The following is a 12,577-nucleotide window of genomic DNA, read 5'->3' on the forward strand; positions in this document are numbered from 1 at the left end:
CAGGGATTTGTCGTTCCTATCCCCCATTTTACATAGTTCATTGCACTATGCTCTAAGAATACCAAGGTAAAAAGCTATCACCAATCATTGGTCACTATTCTCTGAGTCGTCCACTCAGCTGGTTCAAATCCTCCCAGGGAACTTTTAACTAGGCCCACTCTCTTTTCTGCCAGAATAGTACAAGAGGCTTGCTCAAACACTTGCCTAAATACAGGCAAACTCTCTCATCAGCAACCTCAGACCTATCTGGTGAGTGGCCCAGTCAAGGAAGAGAATGAGGGTGGTCTACAATGCCTCCTTCTTAGAGACGTTATTTGATGTGGAGAGGCAAGGTTCCTAGAACCCACCAAACAGTAACCAGAGCAAAGCAAACCCACAGATCCAGGAGTGATCCCAATGACTCAGGAATCCGCTTCACTTCCCTGGAGATTATTCTACTGAGGCCTTGGGAGGCTAGTGTGGTTATCACCGTGACCTGAGCTCTGACGCCTTCTGCTGGTTTTCCTTTATAGTATTTTGTTGATCTTGAAAACAGTTCTCCAGGTTTTGCTCATTTCCCACCCCCCACCCCCCTCAGTTCAGGCAAGTCTCCAGGAGTTTCTCTGAATTCTTCATATTCTGTATTTTTGTAAGGCAGTCCTCACTTTACATTAACTAGCACTGCACAAATTTGACTTTACATTCCAAAAGCTGATATTGCTTGAGATCATCAGATATGAGGAAAAAGAGAGCAGGCCACTAGCCAAACACCTCTTGATAGATTCATGAAAAAAGGTGTACTGCCAACCCCCAGTGATAAAGCTGGGTACAGCGGGTGGGGCACAGGGAACATACTGTAAGCCTATTTACTTTTCTCTTACAGTACTGTGCATACTTTATCATTAGCTTTACATTTCATTTCACAATTCTGTTTGTTATGGGCTAGTAGTTAAAATGTCTGTATGTCAGTACATTTAATGACGTGTATTATTTTCTGTATTCTTTGCTAAATAAACTGTGGTAGGTGGGGGCAAATTCATATTACATAAAAGTCACTTTACGCAAAGGTCTGTGCAATGGTCCACTTATGTAAAGTGAGAACTCTCTGTATTCCATGACTCTCATATATGACAATTTGTTCAGCCTTTTCACAGTCAATGGGCACTTACTTCATTTCTAATTTTTTGCTGCCACTTTTGCTCTGACTTTGACCCTCTTGGGGTAGATGCTGAGTCATGAGATTCAGGCTGGGTCACAGGAGTTGGTTCCCAAATGCCTCCCCCACTCTCCTCCCCCAGACTGTATTGGCCAATTCAGCCCAAGCCAGTTTTCGAGGGTTCAAAGTGTCCCCTTCGAGTCCCTTGGCTCCTACAACTCCCCCTGCCCATCCCCCACTGATCCTAGTTTCACCTACTGGGCAGAAGAGGGCAAGTCTAATACTGCTCACATGACATTCCTTGAAATACCAGAAGGGGGCAGGCATATCCATCCCACTGCCCCATCATAGTGTCTCTGACCCCCCAGCTGGCTGCGGATCTGCATCACTGGACTCTCCTAGAGCCCAATGGCCTCCATCCTGTCCACCAAAAGTGTGCAGAAAGTTTGGTCCAATGTTCTCTGAAACTACAAGCCCACCGCATCTACCACATGTTCTAGGTCCACAGAAGAGGGAATGAGTTCAAGCATCTGGCAGGACCTGTCTGGATGAAGTCAATCTGCCTGTTTTAGACATGGAGCATCCTTCTAGGACTGGGGTTAGACTGTCCCAAGGAGCAGAGATCAAGAGACTATGGAGCAAGCAGTGGACTGCAGGACAGCCATGAGGGCAGAGATGGACTGGTCCTCCTAGGAGATCCTAGCCACAAGAGATCAGCTGGGGCAGGCGCCATGGACACTCTGGGTACCTAGGGTAGGACAGTCAGCAGGACCAGCCCCCTCTGAATGTCCCCACACCAGGAGAATTTAAGGAATGGAGAACAGAAACCTTGCTCCACAAGCTGCCTAGTTGGGGGGTGGGAGGATGAGAGGCAGGGTCAGAGAGGATGTTCAGTCCCTTACTGGAAGTTACGACTTGAAGGGAATTGGTCAATGGGCTTTGGTGAGAGCCCAGCTGCCCCAAGGGCGCTGCCCCAGCAATCTTCCCCGGGCCCCAGACCTCAGGCTGTCTCTGCCAAAGGTCACATGAAGAAGGGCAGATGTAGACCCCCCATTTTTACTTCGAGTCTGCGCCTGGATCCTTCTTTTGTAAAGAAAGCCTAGGGGCTCCGAGGCAGGGGATGGGCTCCCAGAACCACCAAACAGACATCAGGAAATCCCCCAGCCCCAATTCCATTTATCCATTTGAAAGCGCAGCCCTCGTGGAGTCGGCCAGTCCCGAGCTCTGCCCCTCTCTCCCTCCCTCTCTTTTTCCTAATCTCATCCTGCTGCCAGAAAGACTCTCGGGGCCTTCTTACTCTGTGCCCGGGATTCCTTCCATCCATGATGAGGGGGCAGCGGGGAGGAGCCGGCGTTAGATCAAACAAGTGGACAAGAAGCGAAGTCGGCAGGGGCTGCAGCCCCCTCTCCAAGCACCGCTTTTGTCAAGTGTCCTGGCGTCTCCCTCTGGCCTGATTGCTGGACCCTCTCCGGCGCTCCCAGGCCCAGGGGCGGCCAGGCTTCGGTGCAGGATCTGGGGCAGAACCAGCCCCGATGAGAGCAGGACTGCAGGTCTCTGCACTCTCCAGGGCGGGCATTCTTCACACGTGTACACCTCCGGTTGTTCCCTGGGCTCTCTGGGGGAAGCCTTGGCAGGTCCAGGCTCAGCCTTCCCCCCACACGGCCAGGAGAGATGGTGGAGTCCATCTGCAGCGCACCCACGCGTCAGAAAGTGGAGGGAGAGGGGTCAGAGAGTCCTGGGTTCAAGTGCCGACTGTGGATCATGGGAAAATCAGTAAGCTCTCGACCCCCCTCCCAGAAATGATCAGGGTTGCCTGCTCTGGGACAGGAGGAGTCCTAACTCGGGCTGGTCCGTATCAGGCAGGGCTTGTGTGGGCAGCGTCCTCACTTGTCCAGGGCTGGTCTGCACCAGGCGGGGCTGTGAGTAATGTCCGGAGCAGCTGACCAAAGTCCAGACTGGGGATGTCCGTGGCACCTTACCCCGCCCCCTCAGCAGCCTTTCGTGCATTAATCACCGTCATCTGACAGATGAGGAAACTGAGGCTGGGACGGAATGACTCCCCCCAGGTCCGGGGAGCTCCGAGCAGTGATTCGAACCCAGTTCTTGATGACAGAGTATGTCCAGGACTGTGGCGGGGTCGCGGGCCGGCCTCAGCTTACTACCCTGTAAAATCAGTCAGGGAGCATGCAGCCAGTTCCTAATGTGTGCACAGGCTGGGGCCACAAGCGGGTGGAGGAGGGGCAATCAGCGCCTGCCCTCCCGACGCTCGCACTCCCACAGGGTAGGTGGAGGTGGGGGAGTGTGAACCACGTGACCCTCTATGCCCTGAGGTCAGCGTGTGTTCGACGCCTTCAGACTCTCAAGGTCCAGAGTGCGGGAAGCTCCAGGCCCCGCGCACAGCTTGCCGGGATAAGCAAGACTGGGCTGGAGGCGCAGGCGCACTGCCCGCGGACTTCAATGCGCAGGCGCACTGTACGCAGGCCACACACCCCCATGTGCAGGCGCACTAGCCTCCGGCTCCGCTCTCCGGATAGGCTCACGAGATTGACTGTCCCTCGGCAGCCGCCGTTCACCCTCCCGGCGCGCGTCAGTTCCCATAGTGACGCCTTCGGCGACCCCGCCCCCGGTTTCATTGCTATGCTGACTGTGGGAGGGAGGCTGCTGGCGAGCGCTAAGGTCCTGCATCCCCGAGGGCGGAAGGGCGCGGCAGGTAAGGCGTCCCCGCGCGGCCCGGACCCTGGGCCAAGCTTGTTCGTCTCCTGTGGGGCCCGGCCCCGGGTTCGAGCCTGGCGGCCACGGCGCACAAAACCGAGCCCCGGGGCCCCCCACTACAGACCTGGGGGAGGAGGGACCCCCCCACAAGTTCCCTGGGCACTGCCCCACCTGCAGGGGAGGAGGGAGGAGAGGGAACCAGCCTGCGGTAGGGGCTGATATTGGCCCCACCCTACAGATGAGTAAACCGAGGCAGGCTGAGGCCGAGACTGGCCCGCGGCCACACCGCCGGGGAGTGCCTGAGGCCGCCTCCTCATCCCAAGCTGAGTCCGCCCTTTGTTTCTCCGGATTCCCTGTCACACCCTTGGCTCTTTTTCCATCTCCAGCCCCTATGCCTTTGCCCAAGTCTTTCTCGACACGGAGAGTGCTTGCCCCTTCCCGAGATCAGCTGGAGCCGCCCCTGTTGTCCTCTAGCGCCCCCTGCCGCCTTCCCAGCCCAATTACGCGGTATTCATTGTGTGTGTGTGTTACGGCATCCTATTTTTTTCCCCAGAGGGTTGCCTCCTTGAGAGCAGGGGCTTGTGTTCCCTTTTTGAATTCAACGAATGTTGATTAAATGATTGATAACATACTCCTGTTGCCTCCCCAGGCAAAATGTGAGCTCGTTGGGGACCGAGGACTGTTATGCCCAGGACCCTGTCCAGGGTGACCCCCAGGTTGGGAGCCTGGGGCCTGGGAAGATGGAGTGTCCTCAGCAGTAATAAGAAAGGGGGGGTGGAAGTTAGAGCAGAATGGAAGGGAATGAGTTCTGTTTTGGACATGTTGAATTTGAGGTGTTGGTGAGACCTCCAGTTTGAAATGTTTAAGAGGAAGGCAATAAATATGTTGACAGAGGATGTCATGTTCATGACCTGAGCCCCGACTAAAGGAACTGGGGCTGTGTATCTAGAGAAGATGGGGGGAGGGGGAAAGAAGTTACACAGCTATTATCAATATGTCGAGCCTTTCTCTCCAGGCCATTATTTTCGTTGTATTTTTTTCTCTCAAGTTTTTAAGGTCTGGAAGCACAGAGTACGTGTGTGCATGGGCAGGTGATTCTGCAGAAAAGTGAATCTGTACGTAAACATATTGATGGTGAATCAGTTTGGAGGATTTGCCTTAGCTGTACTGAGCTAAGGCTACATACACCACACTTTAATGTCCTCCTGTGACTCCTGGTCCTGCCCCTCCAGGGCCATGCCTCCTTCACAAGACAACCACACAGATAGGGAGGGGGGAGAGAAATGAGGGAGGGGAGAGAGTAAGGGAAAAGTTGGGGAGAGCGAATGCATGCATGCATATCCTATTTATTAAGCCCTTCCCATGTGCCAGGAACTGTGCTGAGCTTTGAGAAAACAAAACTAAGCATCAAGACAGTTTCTACCTCTGAGGTGCCTGCGTTCTAATTGGGGAAGATGTAAAAGAGGATAACTAGGTGGGGGCCCCAGTGCACAGAGCACCAAGCTTAGCATCAGGAAGACTCATCTTCCTGGGTTCACATCTAGCCTCAGATATTTTCTAGCTATGTGACCCTGGACAAGTCACATAACCCTGCTTGCCTCAGTTTCCTCATCTACAAAATGAGCTGGAGAAGTTAATGGCAAGCCATTCCATTATCTCTGCCAAGAAAACCCCAAAGGGGGTCACAGAGAGTCAGATACACCTGAAAATGACAACACAAAAGAGAGCTGAAAAGGGAGTGGGGTGGGTATGGCTGGTCCGGGTACTTTCTCAGGGACAGAGGTATCCACGGGAGTCTGCAACATCCTCAGCCAAGTGAGAGAGCTGTGCTCAGGAGCTCTGGGCTCTGGTGTTTCCCTCTGGATATCTATAAAGGAGCCCCCCACTCATACCTCCAGCGGTGCTTCTGCAACTTCCTAGGGTTCTGTGACTCTTCAGAATAAGTACCCACTTCTTGTGGTTGTACACAAGTTAATACTCCGACCTCATGTCCATCTGTCTGCTGTCCCCATCTTTTTATTTGTTTGATTTTTCTGTTTTCAGGTCACTATTTTCCACAAAGGATGACTCCTACTTGGAGCCCTTTGCCCTGCTAACAGATGGAAGGAGGCTGCTTTGTCATAGAATCAAAGGGGCCGATTGGCCACGTGGAGATCAGCTTGGCCAAAACCAGGACCCTATCAATCCCCCTCCCAAAGGATGTTCAGAATGTGATTGAAGGGATCCTCATCTCTCCTTCCCCTGCTTTGGACTTGAGCAAAAGAGGCCTTGAACATCTAAGTGAGGAAATCTTCAAAATCGCTCATCTGAAAGTGAGTTGCCATGTCACCCAGGATACTACCACAGACGTGCTCACACTCACCAGACAATATCCTGGTCTCAGAGTTTCCTAGCCCACTGTGGGATGGGGCTGATGCCCCTGAACCCTCATGGCTTCAGTCTGTTACTCAGATCTGTTGTGGGCATAATAATGTGGTAGAGATTCATAGGTCACTTGGAAAAACTGATATTAGTTAAACATTTCAGGCACAAAGCCCTAAGCAGTTAAAGCTTTGTACTGTATTTAATTAGATTCTCACTGTGGCCTGTTTAAGTGTGTGTGTGTGTGTGTGTGTGTGTGTGTGTGTGTGTGTGTGTGTGTGTGCGCGCGCGCGCACACCTGTGCCTACATGCATATGTGGTGTACAAATATGTACACTCCAGCTCTCAAGTGTACACACACACACACACACACACACACACATACACATACACACACACATACACACATGAGCATATTGGGGGTGGGCAAAGACCAAGAGGTGGTCAGAGAATGGATGTGATGCCATAATGACAGCTGTGAGAAGTAGGTGCGCAGTGATGGACTTCTCAGGATGAGCCTGATTCCCTAAGAATGAGCCTCTAGTTTTTTCTTAAAACAAATAATTGTGTAATATATTTTAGAAAGATGTCCCTCACACTTGTGGAGGTGTTGGCACAGGGCCAGGACACTTGGTCATCGGGAGGAATAGCAGGATGAGTCTGACTTGTCTGTATATCTGTGTCCCTGTGGCTGTCATGGGTGAGTGATCAGGACACTTTTGCCTGTGTGAGCAGAGCCTCCCGAGGGACCACAGTGTGAAGTCCAGGCTATTAAGCATGGGAATCCTGGAGCTGTTAGGAGCTGGGAGAGGAGCTTCCTTCATCCCTATGGTAGGAAGGAGCTTGTTATACTGGAGACACTGCACTTGTCCTGGCACCCATTGTCACTGGTGCACTGGCAGACTTAGTGCGATAGAATCTAATTCTGTTTTTTTTGTTGTTGTTTGTTTTTGTTTTTTGTTTTTCTGGAAGCAATTGCATCTCCAAAGAAATGAACTCAGCATAATTCCTAAAGATTTCTTTCAGCTCCTGCCAAATCTTGTTTGGCTGGATCTCCGGCATAATAAAATTAAAGCTATTCCTTCTGGGATTGGATCTCACAAGTAAGACTTCTGTTTCTATTCCTACATTGTAAAAAGTAATTTGGTTTGTTGTTTGTTTAAATTCTTCAGCATCACCTCTGTAGACAAGTTTACTGCAGCTCTATGCATAGAGGCTGTTACCAATAAACATTACATGGCCCAGGTGGGGAGCCGGTGCCAGGCCTGTCTCTGTCCCTGGTGTGGGAGTGAACACTCCTTCTCCATTTCCCTAAAAGACCTCCCCAGGGAGTGGGTCAGGGCCTTGTTTTTCCCCTGTTTGGAGAACCAAGACTTGAAGTTGGTTCCCATGTCCTGTCCCTACTCATAGATCCGTTGCATCCTGAATGGCCCCAAGGTCGAAGGAGGAGAAAATCACCTTGCCTTTGGGGAGCGTGTTTACACACATTGTTATGTCCTTGGAGCCTCGCGGAAGGTTGGTGAGAGGTGTGAGGTGTGGGCATTATTAGCTTGGAATGAGTGACAGATGAGAAAGAGGAGCTGAATTCCTCATCCAGAGTCCTTGCCAAGGTAATGCCTCGAAAGGACTTTTCTTCTCTTCTCCCCACACACTGGCTTCCCTCCGCCATGCCCCACCTGCTCTCCCTGTAGCCTAGATCCATTTCAGGCAGATTTTACTCCATTTTCTCCATTAGTCCCTATATCTGGTTACAGTTAATCAGGAAATCAGTGTACAGCTGTTGAGGAAGTGCCTCCCTGTGCTTAGCTGTTTGTCTGATAGTGTGGGGTTTGAGCCAGGGTGCTAAGGAGAAGGCTTCCTCATTGGTGGACACAGCCCACTGGTCGCTGAGCCTCCTTTCACAGTCTTCCTAGGGTCTCCAAGTCCTTCTCCCCACCAACCTGACTCAAGCCCTCCTCGCTTCATGCATGGGTTACAGAAGTAGCCCCTGAGCCACCCCCCATTCTCCTCCCTTCATTCCATCCTGAAATCTGTGTCCTTAAATATTGCTTACCTCATGGTGCCTTGGTGCTCAGAAAGCTTCCATAGTCCACCACTCCATGCCATCCAGTCTGGCATCTGCCTGCATCGCCAGCTAAATGTGGGAGGAGATAGGAGAAGGAAACTGATTTTGCCACTGATGCTGGCTCTTAGCCCTGTCTGTCACCTGAGTCAAGTCCCTTCACCTCTGGGCCTCCTCATGGTTCTCTGAAATGAGCTGGAGCCTGCAGGTCGTTCCAATAGCATCCAGCCCAGCTTCTCTGGGCAGTGTCGATCCTGGACCCTGCAGTGGGGCCTCCTCCACAGTCTGGTACCTGCTCGTATCAGGCCTTTAATGATTGAATGAGTGTTTGTGGAGCTGAGGTGTAAGAGGGAATTCTCTACCTTCAAAAGTAGGCCAGTCTACATGTGGATAGTTACCTCTGTGGACCTTGGTGTTTCCTCCTGTGTCTCTCTCTTCAGCCTCTTTTAGTGCGTGGGTCCCCAAAGCTCTGCTCTTGGCCCTGGCCCTCATTCACCCAAGTGTCATGTGACCTAGATGATTCCTAGATCCATGGATCTAGCCCTGGGCTGACTCCTGAGCATCAGGATCCCTCATGGTCAGCCTCCTGCCAAGTACCTCCTTCTAGGTGTCCCATGGGATTCCAGGACCTGCCCTGTCCAAAATGGAAGCATCATTTTCACCCCCACTCCCTGGACAGCCTCTCAGGCTATGGCTCGTGGGTGCTGCCCATTCCTCTTGTAGAGGGACTTGCCTGCACTGGCTTCTGAAACATCTTCCCATGGTGCAAGTCTGACCCACCCTTTGGGGGCTCCTCTTCAAGAAACCTCTAGGAGAAGTATATGCTGTACTCCTGAGGCTGCTGTGGGAAGCCCCCCACCATAGGCCTCCTGCCCCCCCTTCCTAGTCTTATTGCCTAACAAACACCTTTCTGGCCTCTACAGTTGTAGCTACCCCCAAACTAAATCCCCCATCTCCTGCCTCTGGGTATTTGCTTAATCTGTACCCTGTGCCAGGAGGTCCCCCTGGTTCTCGACCTCCCAGAGTCTCTATCGGCCTTTGCTCTTCATTCCCCACTTCCTTCCCCAGGCCCCATAGTTAGTCACTACATCCTGTAGATCCTCCCCATCTCCTCCTCCCAAGGCAAGCCCTCAGTGTCTTTCCACCTGCACTATTGTTACCACAGCAGAGATGGAGAGCCAGAAGTGATCTCAGAGACCATAGGGTCCAATCTGACTCCCAAGTCAAGAGCCAAATGCCCTGCACCGCTCTGGCCAAAGTCAACCCTTTCTTTCTATCCTTGGTCAAATTGCCCAGTGGTCATTCCATTGCTCAGAAAGGTTCAGAGGCCCTTGTTACCTATAGAATAAAAATACGCCTCTTGTGCTTGGCTTTTTTTTCTAGTGATAATTTGCTTAAGGTTTTGTGGGTTTCTCATTTTGGGTTGCGTCTTGTGATCCTTTGCTTTTTTAGAATATATTACCCCATTCCCTTCTGTGGTTTTCTCGTGGGTGTAGAATACTCAGTTTCCACTCTTTAATGGTTGGATGGTCTTTCTCCTGACCGCTTGTTTGAAACAGGCTTTTGTTCCCTGCACCACCCCCCTCCCCTTTCCTGGAAGTGATCCCACCAGCCCAGCCAGCTTGTTGGAGGAGGAGGTCGAGAAGAGGGGAAGGGTGAGGGTCAGGAAGTTATTTATTGCATTGTGGATTTGTGGTGTTGTTCTAGGAAAGCTACATATAACCCTTAACTTACATATAATTGCACATCCTTTCTAAAAAAAAATCATGTACTCTTTTCATTTTAGTACCTTCAGCCTGTGTTCTTCCAGATTATCCTCCACATCAATACATTTGTGTTCTATTCAGTTGTTTGCTATTTTATGTCTTTGAAGACACTTGCCACCATAGATTCAAGTTTTCTATTCTCAATTCAATCAGTATTAAATGCCTACTATGGGGCACCATGTTAATTGCTGTACCACAAATAAGAAGAGAAAAGCAAAAAGGCCGTCTCTGCCCTCCTCAAGCTTGTATTCTGATTGGAAGCTGAAAAGCTGGGGGAGGGAATGGGGAGGGACCAGAGGGTGTGAAGTTCCTAGTGAAGCTACTGGTGGAGAGAGGAGAGTTCCCTGGAAAGTCCTGAAAGGTCTTCCACTTGCTCCAAGGGAGCTGAGAAATCTCCCCTGGATCTGGGAAGAGCCTTCTCCTCTCTCCCTCATTCCTGCTGTGCAGGCAGGTTTCCTCTTTCCTTTCAGACATTTTGGAACCTGCTCTCTTGGGCTTCCCCAGGACTCCCTGTTTGATCAGGCCACAGTTCCAGAGCTTTTGTCAAAATGCTTGGCCTAGAGAAGTTTGTAGTTTCTTTGGTGTTTGAGTGTTCACTCGTCTGGTTTCAGTAGCCTCTCCGCTCATTTATCTGTTTGTGTCCCAGGTCATTAGTCAAAGTTTCTTCCTCTTGAACTCTTGAGTGGTTTGGGCCTCTTTTCCTTTTATTTCTCATTACTTTCTGACTTTGCCCACCCCTTTGATGGTGAGTTCACCACTGGAATTTTGGACAGAAATGCTTCTCCAGCCTCTTCCTACATTGAGATAACTGATTTTTCACTGGACTTAGTCCCAACCCTGAGGGAGCAGGACCGTTCCCTTCAAGCCTGTAGAGCTTCTAGCACTGGCTCCCTCCCTGGCCATCTGCTGGTAGAGGTGAAGGCTGGGGTTTGTGTGCAGGTTCTGCTGCCTCTGGGTCACCCCAGCACAGAAAGAAGCCTGGTTCCCTCCCTCCACATGTGCCTGGAAGCTTGTCTTTTGCTGTTTGTAGAGTGGGTTGGGGGGCAGGTGAGGACTGGGCATGTCTGTGCTGCAGGAGTTTCTTCCTAGTCTCTGGGGTCCCATCCTCCAGAGTTAACTCCTCAGGCTGCCTTCTTGGGCTTCTTGCTGGCTTGTCCTGTCGCTCTGACTGGCTGGGACGTTTCTGAGAATCAGTGAGGACTAGAGAGTATGGCCAGTCCTTCATCTTATAGGAAACTCTCCTGTTGGCCTTTCATAGCCTGACTGACCCCTTCCCCCAAAGGTTACCTGCTGTGCCTCGGCTCAGACTCCGGCTTGAATCCCTTCCCACTGGAGGCCTGTGTTGACCTTCCAGTCACTAGTGTTTCTTTACATGAGCAATTATTAAGCACCTACCAGGCGCCAAGTGCTGTGGAGATAAGGAAGGATCAAAAACAGGCATTTCTTTTACACAGTCTACCTTTACTCGAGTGTTTGCATGTTCTTTTCCCTGATTGGATGAAAACTTCCTGAGGGCAGGTTCTTTTGATGGATTGATTGTTGGCAGAGGCTTCCTGATCCCTCTCTCCCTTCTCAGACTCCACTTACTTAATTGGTGTTTAAGTTACATACCCCCCCTCCCCCCCCAACAAGAATATAAACTCTTTGTGTCTCCTCCCTGAGCACCCACCAGAGGGCCTTGCTCATGGCAGGCATTTAATAAACATTCAGCCATTCGGCCAGCATGTCATCAACACCTAACAATTACAATTAACTGAAACAACAAAAGGCGCTGAGACGGGCCCCTTGTGCTCTAGGAGGGAGGTGTTGTCATCATAGTCCTATTTGACAGATGAGGAAACTGGAACTGAGAAAGGGACACAGGTTTACACGAAGGTTCCTCAGAATCTGCTCTCTACCCATGCTCCAGCTCTAGGTACTGTGGGGCCCCTGCTGCCAGCCATGGGGGAGGCCCTGTGCTCTGCCCTGGGGGAGGGGGCAGCACATGTAAGCAAATGTAGTCTGCTGCAATGGTGTTTGGGTCAAGTGTGAAGGAGAGAAGAGATTCTAAGGAACAGGCACAAAAAGAGAATAGACTCCGCATAGGGGAGGGAAGATAATAAGCATTAATATAGCACCGACTGTGTGCCAGGCACTGTGCTCAGTGCTGTTTACAAATGTCACCTCCCTGGACCTTCACAGCAGCCCTACAAAGGAGGTGCTAGAATGATCCCCATTGTGCGGTCTACAGAGGCTAAGTGACTTGCCCATGGTCACACAGTTAATAAGTGTCTGAGGCTGGACTTTGACTCAGGTCTTCCTGACTTTGAGGAGAGCTACTATAAAGGCACAGAGATTGGAGATTGAGTGTTGTATGAGGAACTGCAAGAAATCCATTCTTGCTAGATGGAAAATACGGAATGAAAAGTATAATTCTAACAAGATTGGCTAGGTAGGTTGTGAAGGGCTCTCAGAGCCAAGTGCTGGGGATTGGCCAAGATGGCAGATGAGGAGGAGGAAGCCAGCTTCCTCCACAGCTACTCCAGCAATACTCTAAGAAGA

At 51.0% G+C, this 12,577-nt stretch overlaps 1 protein-coding gene across 4 annotated transcripts in view; it reads left to right on the plus strand.

Moving 5' to 3' along the window:
- The first annotated feature begins 1,857 nt into the window (after positions 1-1,857).
- LRRC27 (leucine rich repeat containing 27) overlaps positions 1,858-12,577 on the plus strand; it is a 62,595-nt gene continuing 51,875 nt past the window's right edge. For 2 of the 4 annotated variants that reach the window (XM_072629117.1, XM_072629118.1), the window contains exons 1-3: positions 1,858-3,845; positions 5,891-6,159; positions 7,181-7,311. In XM_072629117.1, the coding sequence (XP_072485218.1) occupies positions 5,947-6,159; positions 7,181-7,311 (344 nt within the window). In that variant the 5' untranslated portion in view covers positions 1,858-3,845; positions 5,891-5,946. The remainder of the gene's footprint in view (positions 3,846-5,890; positions 6,160-7,180; positions 7,312-12,577) is intronic. The other 2 variants (XM_072629120.1, XM_072629119.1) reach the window with 2 other exon arrangements.

Source organism: Notamacropus eugenii, chromosome 1 (genome assembly GCF_028372415.1).
Source record: "Notamacropus eugenii isolate mMacEug1 chromosome 1, mMacEug1.pri_v2, whole genome shotgun sequence".
Classification (NCBI taxonomy): Eukaryota; Metazoa; Chordata; class Mammalia; order Diprotodontia; family Macropodidae; genus Notamacropus; species Notamacropus eugenii.